General features: G+C 49.1%; 6 protein-coding genes across 6 annotated transcripts; 2 read left to right on the forward strand and 4 right to left on the reverse strand.

Moving 5' to 3' along the window:
• Positions 1-386: 386 nt before the first annotated feature.
• N7458_007799 (C6 zinc finger domain-containing protein) lies at positions 387-1,721 on the reverse strand (the record flags this gene model as incomplete). Its single annotated transcript, XM_056911181.1, has 2 exons — positions 387-1,148; positions 1,218-1,721. The coding sequence occupies 2 exons, from the start codon at positions 1,719-1,721 to the stop codon at positions 387-389; spliced, it is 1,266 nt and encodes a 421-aa protein (XP_056764007.1).
• A 951-nt stretch (positions 1,722-2,672) lies between these two features.
• N7458_007800 (uncharacterized protein) lies at positions 2,673-3,650 on the forward strand (the record flags this gene model as incomplete). The annotated part of the gene is made up of 4 exons (XM_056911182.1): positions 2,673-2,811; positions 2,877-3,012; positions 3,079-3,334; positions 3,390-3,650. The coding sequence occupies 4 exons, from the start codon at positions 2,673-2,675 to the stop codon at positions 3,648-3,650; spliced, it is 792 nt and encodes a 263-aa protein (XP_056764008.1).
• A 251-nt stretch (positions 3,651-3,901) lies between these two features.
• Positions 3,902-5,777, reverse strand: N7458_007801 (putative DNA 3'-phosphatase Tpp1; the record flags this gene model as incomplete). The annotated part of the gene is made up of 9 exons (XM_056911183.1): positions 3,902-4,066; positions 4,153-4,298; positions 4,381-4,441; positions 4,498-4,631; positions 4,703-4,836; positions 4,889-5,194; positions 5,262-5,374; positions 5,465-5,628; positions 5,690-5,777. The coding sequence occupies 9 exons, from the start codon at positions 5,775-5,777 to the stop codon at positions 3,902-3,904; spliced, it is 1,311 nt and encodes a 436-aa protein (XP_056764009.1).
• Positions 5,778-6,441: 664 nt separating this feature from the next.
• N7458_007802 (nuclear transport factor 2 family protein) lies at positions 6,442-6,934 on the reverse strand (the record flags this gene model as incomplete). The annotated part of the gene is made up of 2 exons (XM_056911184.1): positions 6,442-6,605; positions 6,709-6,934. 2 exons carry the CDS (start codon positions 6,932-6,934, stop codon positions 6,442-6,444), a joined length of 390 nt encoding a protein of 129 aa, XP_056764010.1.
• Positions 6,935-8,554: 1,620 nt separating this feature from the next.
• Positions 8,555-9,468, reverse strand: N7458_007803 (mediator of RNA polymerase II transcription subunit 18; the record flags this gene model as incomplete). Its single annotated transcript, XM_056911185.1, has 2 exons — positions 8,555-8,876; positions 8,942-9,468. 2 exons carry the CDS (start codon positions 9,466-9,468, stop codon positions 8,555-8,557), a joined length of 849 nt encoding a protein of 282 aa, XP_056764011.1.
• Positions 9,469-10,976: 1,508 nt separating this feature from the next.
• Positions 10,977-11,433, forward strand: N7458_007804 (alpha-ketoglutarate dehydrogenase subunit KGD4; the record flags this gene model as incomplete). The annotated part of the gene is made up of 2 exons (XM_056911186.1): positions 10,977-11,052; positions 11,150-11,433. The coding sequence occupies 2 exons, from the start codon at positions 10,977-10,979 to the stop codon at positions 11,431-11,433; spliced, it is 360 nt and encodes a 119-aa protein (XP_056764012.1).
• Between the last annotated feature and the right edge of the window lie 706 nt (positions 11,434-12,139).

Raw genomic sequence — 12,139 nt, forward strand, 5'->3', positions numbered from 1 at the left:
CTGTGGACGGACACAGTTTGGCTGTAGCGAGTCTACTCCAAGATTTTCACTTGAATTCCGTGTCGCCAGCTACCATGATACTACATGTTCTTCTCACCTTGGTCTGCGCACCTTTTGTTCAATTGGCACACTCTCTTATTTTCATCTCAGCGTTGATTCAGCCTGCGAGACATTTTGTGGTGATTAAGAAGGTATAAATACTACATTCTTGTTATCTGAGGAAATGTGGCGATCGTTTTCAAAGGCGTGCAAGTTCCAAGGAATTCCTCACGGTGACATAACAAGGAAAACTACAGAACAATGATATTCGATTTGAATAGGACTAGACAGTAGAGAATATAGAAAAAACAATTGATTTCACCGTACCGGGCTTCACATAGATTAGATTATCGTGCGTGTTGTAGAAGACCAAGCCCTCGCTGTCGAGCAACATCGATGGCTGCTCGTAACCACGCAACTTCCCTATAACAACTGGTTTCACCTCTGACAGATTCAAGCACAATACCAAGAGCCGGTGTCACCGATAATGGCCCGGCTAGTAGCATCTCCTCTCCTAAGATGTATTCAACTGATTGGCAGACGTGGTGCACCATAGAAACATAATCTCTTCGGTGACCAAGGGGAGGAAGTGATTTTCTGGACCTCGAAGGAGATGAGACTATCTGTATCGTGATAGGATCAGGAATTGGATAGTCGGAATCCATCAATCTGTATAGATTGCAACGGCCTGACCAGAGCATAACCCGTATCGCCCAGAGTAGTATAAGTGAGTTGGCAGTTTCGAGGTCCACAAAACGAAATAGAGCCGGGAAAGGCGTTCTCGGGTCCTTGGAATGGGATAAAAGGTTCATTCGAGAATCAACAGGCCAGTATAGTGGATCTGGACTGGCCTGTTGCATCTTGTCTGATATCACGTCCAACCTCTCATCAATGTGCCAACACTCATTGATTAATGTATCACACATATCGACTTGCTCTTGCCGATCAAGCCCGGCCAGCAAATGGACCCGCTGGAGAATGCCTGGGGCGTGTGCCAGACAATCCACTATCTGAGTGAAAGGGTTCTTAAGCTTCCCTTCCCAGGGATAGTTCATCCATGCAGAACTGGAGATAAAGCTTAAAGAGTGGCTCTCCAAAGCGTACAATATCTATGAGGTAGTAAGTACCCATTCGAAACTCACAATAATGAGGCTTGACCTCGTAGATCGGGAACTTACAGCTGGAATCCGGACACCAAGGAACAACTGGTGACCAGCGCCCGAAGAGTGGGCTTCGACGCCACGAGCCTGGACCAATGCCATAATCCCCTCACAGTGGCTGAAATAAGCCCCAGATCCGCCGCTCGGACATTCCATGGCCTCGTAAAGACTTAAAGCCATACACGCGGCAAGCGTCCCGTCATCTCGCACAAGAGCGCGATCTTGCAAAGCGTGTTGTAAATGTCGAAGACCTTGGATATAGAGGTTGTGGCTGTTCCTGACTAATGCGGTATTGTGAAACTTTCGGCCGATTGCCGATGCTGCAACTGCTGCACTTGAGAGCTGCAGAGCTTTGACTTCCGTTGGCAGCGTAACCAGCAATGTAATCCACGATCTAGGAGACAGGGAGGATCGTTGTGATGGGAAGCAGTCCGCGAGAAAAGTCTGTACCAAATTGTGACAATCATTACGTTTCTGCATCATCGCATTGGCCGGACTAATGTCAGGCATGGAATGGGTCATGTCGTTGACTTGAATTATAGTAGAAGCAGATTGTTCGTATAACGTCGTCTTCTCCCTTGAATAATCCACCGCATTTGGTGTGAATGCTGAATTTGGCTCCGACTCTGAAATAAGAGGTCGCAGAAAGATGTGCTTCTTCTTGGCTGCAGGCTGCACTAGTACAAAGACACGGTTTTTCTGATACCCACCGCAGACTCGGTTTGAACGAATGCATTGACCACACATTGGTCGGCTTTGATCACACTATCTCTCTGAAGTTAGTATCTTGGGTACGATGGACGTATACTGAGATGAGATTACCGCAATCTTTCGTGCCCGACAGGTATTGCAACCCTTGGACTTTCCCGCTACTCCGACCATAGCGGATCAGTTCATGCATTAGTTTCGATATGAGCTCTTGTCCTCAAGCGCACGGGATCAACCATTGACTGTATATTTGCTCCCTTCAAAACAGGTCTGTTGAGCCTCGTTGATCGGGGCGCAGTCAGAAGGAAAGGGGTGGGCCAAAGTGGCGGAGATTTGACCCATACGACATCAATCCCAACCTGACTTTATTGTGGTCATTGATGATGAGGCTAAGTGACGAGGCCAGACCGAAAGTACTGATCAGGCCCACGACAGGATGTTGCTGACTCGCTCTGGTGGATCTCGGATCTGACCTTCAACGGCACTAAACCCAAATAGGCGTTGATCTTGCGAGGGTCTCCACTCCTGCTCACAGCCTCAGGCCGCAAGATCCCACCCTAATTGAGTATGAAGGCGAATAGTTGGAAAAGAGATACAGCCCGCTGTTTTGGAATACGGCGCCGATATGGGTGAAAGGGAAGAAACTTATAAGAAGCTGCAAGAACGCTGGATGAGTAGATTCTTGTAGATTCAATCCAAAAAATTCGAATCTCGCAAACCAGCACTGAACTCTCGCGGCGCAATAGAAAGCTTATTTCCGCAGCCATGCTCAACGACCACTCGAAAGTCAGCATCGCGCAAATTGTGTTCTATATTCCAGCTATTGCTGTCTCTGCATACCTAGCATGCTACCGCCACAACCGTCCGCGCATGTCATGGATCATCTTGCTGTTTTTCTCGCTCAGTATGTACCCCCTATAACAAACCATTTACACTCTTACCTCGAATACATCTAACAGTTTCCCATAGTTCGATTTACTGCCGGTATTCTGGTGCTCATCTACCAGTACAAGCCCAGCACCGGAGTGATGGTAGCATCTACTATCCTTCTAAACGCCGGCGTGTTCCCCTTGGTAGCAGCTACAATGGGCTTGGTCCGAATTATGTGAGTAGCTAGCCAGCCAGCCATATATATCCAGTACGCGGCTCGCTAACAGTGAACACTATTCAGAGTGGCGAATGAGGATAAATTAAACCCACAGATCAGTCGGTGTTTACTTTTCTCCCGTGTGCTCTTTTTCGTGGGCCTCGGTCTTCAAATTGCAGGTGGCTGTTTAGAGGGCAGTGACAGTGCCAGCAATGTAGACATTGGCGTCAAGCTCGTCAAAGCAGGGTACAGTTGTTTGGTGGTATTTGTGGCTTGTCTGCTTGGTGTTCAGGGTTATTTCTGGATGCATCTCTCAAGTCTTTCAAGGGAGAACAAAATGGTAGGTGCATCTCTGGATTTGATGGGCTACCACATAACTGATGTGCTTTTCATAGATTCTTCAAGCTATGTCTATCGCCCTCCCATTCATCGTTGTTCGCATCACGTATCTTTTCCTTTCGGTCATCCACCCGTCTGATCATAGATGGAATGACTTGGCCGGTCCGATTACCCCATATCTGCTGATGGGTCTGGTCATGGAGTATGCTGTCTTTTGCATCTATCTCGCTACTGGGTTCATCATTCCTCGTCAGCGAGGCAAGAAAGCTGAGAGTACACAGGGACTTGGTGGTTATTCATCGGTGGAAGAGTCGTAACACAATTGGGTACGGGATGGAGATTTCCGCCGTTTTCTCCACTAGGATAGAGTGAGGAACGTGTGGCGCTCAGGATCTCAAGTGATTGAGATGTATCAAATGGTATATTGTTACAGGGATAATAACTCCGCCCAGAGAGGAGTGTATATGACAGATAAGACGATGCATCCATAGAAACGTGCTCCAGTGATCTGATCTTGTTTCAAGGCAGAAGCATCCACACATGCGGCCTTAGAACAGGTTGACCCAGACTAAACCCAATACTGGCCCCACAACTTCTTTTCCTCTTCCGTCCCCTTGAACTGGAACTTCACGGGAATAATATCCTCGAACCCCTCTTCAAGAGTAGGTGCCCTGTATCTGCGTGCATAATCTGCGAATGCGATGCCGGGGAGGGACTGTCTCGCTTCAGGGTTCTATGAAGAAACACAATGTCAGTATTACAACCAGGAGCTGCATTTTGCAGTTCTTCACAAAATGGCGACAGAGTGTCAGGACATACTAGCTCCTTGTTCGACGATCGCACGGCGTTGTTGTGTTTGCACAGCCCCGGTGGTGACAGGAAATGGATACACCGGATGGGAACATTGAACTCTTTCGCTAAAGCAGTCCAGTATGCTCTGGTCTCCTCATTTGCATTTGTGTTGTCTGCAAGACAGGTTGTTCAGCGATCAGAAATATTTGACCTGGGTCTTCCTGAGCGGAAACCGATAAGGAGACCATGACTTACCAACCACGACAGATTTCTTAGCTTCGAGGAATTCTCGAGCTACCTTCAAGCATTTCGGTCGCTAGCTGAGTCAGTAGTCTGATCGCTACATCGTGCAGGTATGCAGTGGATACACACCGAGCCCAAGTTGTCTTGATTGACCCGTTCATAGCCCAGGGGTTCCAGGATTTTCCAAAAGTAAGTGGACTTTCCCGAGCCTGGGCTACCACAGAAGATGACGAGCTCAAGCGGGTGTTTGCGGGCAAATGAAGCTATTTGAGAACGCAGGTCTGTCAGCTTTACTCGCACATAGGTCTTTGCGGGGTGCACATTGGGCCAGTACATGCAGGGAGCGATCTCGGCTCTGACTTGATATATGAAGCTGGGTCAAAAATATCGGAGACTTCCATTGGCGGATGGGCAAGGAAGAACTCTTCCGGAGTTTTGAAACCCATGCCAGCATTGGTCCCAAACCCACTAGAGTAACAGTCAGAAAGCAACAGTGCATCAAAGTTAATGTGCAACTTACCGATCGACATTCGAATGATCCCCCGGACGCCCCGCAGCATCACCGACAAAGAAGGATCCCTTGAGATCAATTCCCGAGACGTCAAGATCATAGTCGTCTTGGAATTCGCGCCACATGCCCAAGCGGGGCTTCCTATACTCAGGATCGGTCGTGGCGGCATAAACACTCATGGGAATGTCCAATTGAGTCATAACGGCAGTCATCTTTTCTTTAAAATTGGACAAGCTTTTTGATTCACTGTTTCCATGCTTGATGTCTTTTTGGATCTTGATCATCTTCTGATTCGAGAAGATCACCACTTGGTAGCTGAAAAGAAATATTTGAGCATCAGTCATCAGCGTAGCTTGCTGTTTGTTGCGGTCATATGACATACCCCTCTGAGTTAAGCTCTCGAAGTTTCCCAGGAACCGCAGGATTCCACCATTGCCAGTCCTTTGGCGATTTAGGGAACGTGTTGCCCGAGATTGTCTTGATCAGAGTTGAATCCTGGTCACCACCGAATTAACACAACTGGCCACATTGCCAATTCCTCATCCTAGTCCTAAATGACTCCGAGCTAATGGGAGTCTCACTCACCAAGTCAAAAGAGGCTATCCTCCGCGCTTGCTCCGAGACCGCGTGAGGCGCACTCTTCTCCGGCACATATTTACCAACGATCAAACTCGTCCCTAAGATCCGCCAAGTAATAGGCTCGGGCTTCTTCTGCGACGCGGGTGTAAAGAAATTCGCAACTGTCTTCTCTATAGAGAGCAAATCAGAACCATCCAAGCACTCTGAGTGGTCATAATGCCAAGGACTTACTGGTGACAGTTGCAACCTTCCGCCGAAGTGGAGGTGGGGAAATTGCCCGAGTGGGGGAAGCAGGCCGCTTGACTCCCCCTTCAGACATTCTGAGGGTTCGGGCAAGGGAAATCGTTTTGACGGTGGTCTGATTCCGAAAGTAAGCGTGGTGATTGAGGCTTCTGGTGGGATGTGGTAGGTTGTGGTGGTGATTTGAGGTGACTGGCGACCGTTCGGAGTTGCTGACGCGCCGAAACGCGCGGGAGCTCCACGAAGTCACATGGTCTGGCCTAAAAGGGTAATACAGTAGTTTTTCGAAATCAGTTCAACCACTACACTCTTACGACTGCGCTAATCCAGTTTAGTTCACCGCTCTATAATTTAGGCAGAACCGTAATAGTAATAGTTAGTCGTTACAACATGGGATTAGTCATCGTAATGATACAGTAATTTTCTATAGACCAGGGAGAATCTATAGGGGATTCTATGATATCCACCCTACTCGCTCCCTTCCCGCATGTCCGATTTTGTCCTTCCCACTCCTCGTCCTTCAGATAAACCGTCGTTCTACGTACGCAAGTCATAACACAGAATGCTACGCTTATACTATAGTGAGCTGGCCCTGGTAGGTAAAGATACATCTCTATTTATACAGCTTATATCACTTACTGTGAAATATTCTTTAAAAATAGAAGTTTAACATTTCCAGATATAGATCAATAATTTGGACTTCTCTTCCATGGTGATACCATTCTGTTACCTACCTTTACGTTTCACTCATTGAGAAAGGTGTACAGTCTCTCCATCTTTCCTCCCACTACTGTTGCGACATCTTCTCCGGTAATCTCTGTGTCCTTTCCAGGATGACCATATCCCCACGGTAGCCTTGCAACACGGAGGTCCTCATCTTCACTCTGATACAAGATCTGAACTGGGCCTTTTCCACAGCGTTATTCAATGAAGAGAACAATTGACCAAAACCCACGGGAGCCATCGGCAAAAAATATTGAGATCTTGCCAAGGTATATAGATATGCTTACCTAGCTCTGTGAATGCCATTCCCGGGTACTGTGCATGGAGAGAGCTGATAAGATTGTTGATCGCCTCATGGCCACGGAACAGACCAAGTGGGTCGATAAATAGACTCTTGGAGGAAGGAACCCATAGGCGAGAGAGCTCTGCGAGACGCTTTTCCGGATCTGCCTCTCCAAACACGAGGTGCAAGTTCTCTCGCACTATGCTGGTCACGTCTTTGGGAGAAGTCATTGTTCCTTACTTGGAATTAAGACAAAAGTGTTTTAAATTAGAAGTTAATTGACTGCTTGATGTTCAGTATAAGAACTTTATATTTCACACAATTTCATCAGCTTCGGGGGATTAGTCAGAATCTCAGTGCTTCTCGTGTTAAGTTGTGGCGAGGAAGTATCGGTGGCGACTTGTATACTATTTGCGGACGTGATGCGCGATCACATTAGCGGGAAGACTCCGTCATGGTTTAGCTATTTCCAATTTTTAATAAGCAGGAGTTATTTGACTATCAATTGAATTTTCTACATCGTGTTTTCTATTACAAACAATTTTTCCAAAATGAGGTATCGTGAGCTCGAGGTGCTCGAACTATCTATTCTCTGAACCTTTTTGTACACCACGCTCCTCGTTATATGTTCAAGATCACGGCTACTGTAGCATCAGATAAATTTATTTATTTCGTATGACTGAGGATGATATAGAGCAAGTCTCTAGTCGGGTTATGCAAAGGATAAGTTAACATGTGCACTTTAAGTATTGATCCTGGGTATCTTAGCCTTGACGGCTGGCATAGTGGTCTTTTGGCACAAGTAAAAAATCATATAACCCAGTGAGAATCTATTACAGGTCGAGACGGGTCAGGTCCCAAACTGTTCATGAAGTCCCCCAAGTGAAGATAGCAGGGGAGTGAGGGTGAGATAAGGGAAGGACGATATTCAGCCTGTTTAGCCATTTGAGATATAGAGAAGGACTCGCTGTCTATTATATCCCGTATAAGAACGAGCTTTGCAGGAGCGAGACTTGGAGCTATATTTCCTTGGCTAATAGTAGTTAAACTGGTAAGTGTGATGTGTAGGAAGTTGTTGACTGACTGGCGAAGGGGAAGGAGGAGCACGGAGAGACCGCGGTGTATTGCAGTTTCGTGTAAAATACATTTCATGTGGTACAGTGGCTCTACTAAAGTCTGTGACCCCCCGCTTGACCGCCAGCGGTACCGCCTTCCTATCATAGCCTAACCAACCACCGAAACGCGTATTTATGTATCGCATTGTGCTTAATATCTTGATCACTAACTATATTAAACCTCGCACAAGAGCTTTGCCAGTGTCTAGTCCTTCGGTTTAGCTATTGAATATGATTTTTGGAGGTTTTAGTATGGCAGAATTCATGGCAGAAAAGGGCGGTCAGCGCGGGGGGTCACAGACTTTAGTAGCGCCACTGTACCATAATTGTATTGTAAAAATACACAGACTATTATAGAGAGCGGTCTGAAATGAGACCGGGAACACCTTATCCAATTAGATCTCGCATACATCGGATATATTTTCCGGGAGTGAAGTCGCAAGAGCATGGAGGTTTAACTGATTTCGAAAACTACTGTATGTAGCCTCTTCTACTAAGATACCAGTTAATTACTGAGAGAGGGAGTCTTATGATTTGGCGGGTATCAAATATTATATTAGTTATTTTATTTCATGTCTCTTTTTTTCTCAATTCAATCCTCGCTGCTAACGGCTCCGTTTGTTTCAAATGGTCTATCTCTCACCAAACTGAAATCGCTGGAGGCTGCCTCTCCGGGTATCCATGACAGCCGATTAAAAGTTCTCTTCGTGGGGTTTGCCCCCATAAGAGATGCATCTACTTTGCTCGAGTGTCCAATGACAGCCTGTCTGCAGGTTCCAGACGGACCGCTGACTTGAGCTGTTCCCGCAGCCCAAGCAAATGCTGGGAGGCCGTCTTCATAGTTTCCTGGTTGCTCCCATCTTGGACGGTGATAGATGCCTGGAGGACATAGCTGCCTGTCTTCTCCAATGGAGCCATCTTCTTCAGAGGAGGGAGATTCCGCCTGGGCTCCCGAGGCTCTTTCTCACCGGTGGGATAATGCAACACGCGGTGCAAGAAGATGACAATGTCATTGTGGATAAAGACATCCCCCTCGACGAGATACTCGGTCACGAAACTGAGACGATCAGATTAGCTTGGCGATCATAAGATCATGATTATCATAGTAAGCACGCCACTCACCCATAGCCCCACGCATTCATGGATGGCTCGATATCTCCGCGCGGGAGGGCGGCGCTGGCCATCACGCGAGTGGTGACGGCGGACCGGGTGGCTGCTTCGGGAATATCCCGGAATTCGAGTTTCCATGTCTGCTGGTCGTAATCATAGACATGGGCAGCCTCAGACGGAGCCGGGGCGGGCGGCTTGGGCTCGTCCACCCCCGCCATCTGGGTATCGGCGTCCGGCGTAGACACTGACTTTGATGTAGGTGCAAAATCATGGTTCGACACGGGACCGACAACCTGTGTGTAGAACATGCCACCATTGAGCATCTTGTTCACGCGTTGCAGGTCGCCCGCGCTGGCCTGTTGCAGATCCTGGCTGCCGCCCACGCGGCCGGTGATTAGACCAGGCTTACGAAAGGCCTTGAAAATAAGCCGACGCTCCAAGGCGTGGCGAGGCTGCATGGCCGTCAGCCCGGCCAGCTGCTGGAGGAGCCCATGATGCTGATGGACGGGAACCGAGGCGAACAGGAGGAGCTCGTGCATCGTTTTTAGACAGGGCCAGCACTAGGACCAGCACAAGGAAGCACAACTGGAGGGTTTGGTGGGCGCGGGTGAACCCGGGACGCGTTAGTCAGGGTCCAAGCTTCCCAGGTGGCGCAATCCACACTTATCAAGAGCGATCAGGTAATTATGTGTGTCGGCTATTGGGTAATGGATAAGAATTGGGGACCACTTGGGCTGCGATTGGCTCTCATGGACTTGTGCCTGGCTGTCCAAGGGCCGCGAATGGCACATTCACCAGCGTTTCAACCGAGGGATCGTCCGAGGACCTGCAGCGACGTTCTCTTCGGGTTCAGCCAAAAGCGTGAGGGGGCCGTCTTCGTGCAGAACTGGTGCTTCCCCAGAGTGAAGGGAGGGAATGTGTGTTTTGTCCGCGAGCCGAGTCTTTTACCCCCAAGCCCTGAAGGCCTCTATCCACTGGTCTGTTCCACAGTTGGAAGGTAGTTGCGGGGCTCCGACAGGATAATTGGGGGAGATCCGATCAACGTTGTACAACCCTATGAGGAGAAGGAATGAGATCGTGGCCTGGGGAAGAGAATAATAATTGGTGCACGAGCCAGCTTGACAGGCAAGGCCGATCTTCTGGCACGTAAAAATTTGGGGAAGCTTCACCGGGGATGCAGAAAGGGGAAAAGATCGGAGATATCGGAGGGGGGAGGCTTGCAGGGTCGGGAAATGGGAATTAAGACTTTGGATCAACAATCAAAAGGAAACGGGCCACGGAGGTAAAGTGGCATGCTTCACGGAGACGTGCGGGGGAGGAGGAGGAGGAGGAGGAGGAGGAGGAGGAGAGTCAGAGAGAGGAGAGAGTCCTCCACGGCGCCGGCTTCCAATGAGAAATGAAGACCAAACTCGTCATGAGTGAGCACGATCAGGAGATCCTTCGCCTCGAAAGCGTAGGGCGTTCCGACGATGGTATATGACTAATTACTATTTCGGCTGTGAGAGTGAATCATCCAATATACCAACGAACTATTTGCTGGTGACATATGATATATGGCAATGCTCCAAACTACACGGTACATTACTACATCGTACTCCGTACATGCGTACATACTGAAATCCACACGAGTTAACTCCGTCAAGGCGTAAGAACTAAAAAGTAAAAAAATCAATAAAAATCCGGCGGCTCGTCGGCGCCGAGTGGTCGGCTCGTCCCAAAACGGCAACGCCCAACTTCTCGACTTTCTTATCTTCAGCGCGTCTGCTCTTCTTTTCTTTCCCCCTCCACTTACCCCTCGACTCTTATACACTTCCATCACGAACCAATCTTGTCCTCCTACAACGATCACCGCTAGTTAGCCCGGTTTCATCACCCAATTCCTCACCTTCCTTCTCTCTCCCCAGTTCGCGCTCTGTTCGCTACTGGGTTGTTGGTTCGGATACTTCCGGCCCCGTTGGATTTCGCACACCACAGTCTTCCCCCGTGAAACTCGACTTTTTGATCATCCAACAACCCTCCCCCTCAATTCACACCACACTCCATCAAAATGCGTGCCTCCGTCGCTCTCTACAACGCCGCCCGCACTCCCTTGATCCGCTTCGTCGGCAAGCGGTCCGTCCCCAGTACGTGAAATGAAATTCTGCTCTTCTTGCCCGGAGGAGCTCCAGCCTCCATGACCCAAATCAACCACCACCCAGCTAACAACCCCAATTCACACAGAGTCCGTTGACCACTCTCCTCGCGTGCACCCCGCCTCCCCCGTGAGCGCTCTCCCTGACTCTTTCGCCGCCTACCGCGCCAAGGCCCAGCAGCACGGCCCCCTCGGCCGCGCCCAGTTCAGCGGCCACGTCGGAGCCCAGCCCGGCTCTGCCCTGGGTCCCGTCACCCCCAAGACCGGCGAGTTCTTCGATCGCACTGAGCTGCCTGCTCGTTTCGGCCGCCTGCCTTGGACGCAGGCCGAGATCGATGCCGTTGAGACCGGAGGTGCCAGCATGTACGCCTAAAGTCTTTACCGGTAGAGATTTCCATCTCGAACCCTCTTTTCCTATTTCCTTCTCGAATCTACATATACCATGAGCGATGGGATACGATACTTCTCATGATGGAAGTTGCACGGTGGATGGGTCTATGATACAGTGCTGGTGTCGCTTGACACTAGGCCTTTGACGTCGATTATGGGCGACCGTTGAGTTGGGCGATGAATCCAATCCCCGGCTGCAGTTGAATTGCGGCACTCGCTCGGTTGTCCCTCCTTCTCGAATCGAGTTATACCCCCCTTCTTGTCTGATCGATGGTCACCATGTGCAGGAACCGGCCCATCGCTGCTTGCGGCATGGGTTCATTTTCTCGTTGGTGTGTTTCGTGTCCATTGGATTCCCCTCGGTCTTTCTTCCTGACTCTGGCGCTGGCGGTTGTCTTTTGGGTGTTATTTTCCTTCTACTTTCAAGCGCAACATACAGCTTTTCAAAAGCGGTGCGGTCTTTTTTTCTTTTTTCTTTTTTCCATAGATCACGGATACCGATTTCCGTGGAATCGGGTGGTTGGAGACCATTCTGTTTCTGGATTACACTGAGACATTATTCAGCTCTGGGAGCAAAATTGAACAATGAAGAAATTCATCTCCAATAACCTCTCTGTCTAGTCTCCATTCGTAGAGTCTCCTCGCTGGTCTGGTCGTAATGCCGTTGGGGGGTACGTGTTTCCCCGCAC

The sequence above is a fragment of the Penicillium daleae genome, assembly GCF_028827525.1.
Source record: "Penicillium daleae strain IBT 16125 chromosome Unknown utg000007l_segment0_segment0, whole genome shotgun sequence".
Taxonomy (NCBI): domain Eukaryota; kingdom Fungi; phylum Ascomycota; class Eurotiomycetes; order Eurotiales; family Aspergillaceae; genus Penicillium; species Penicillium daleae.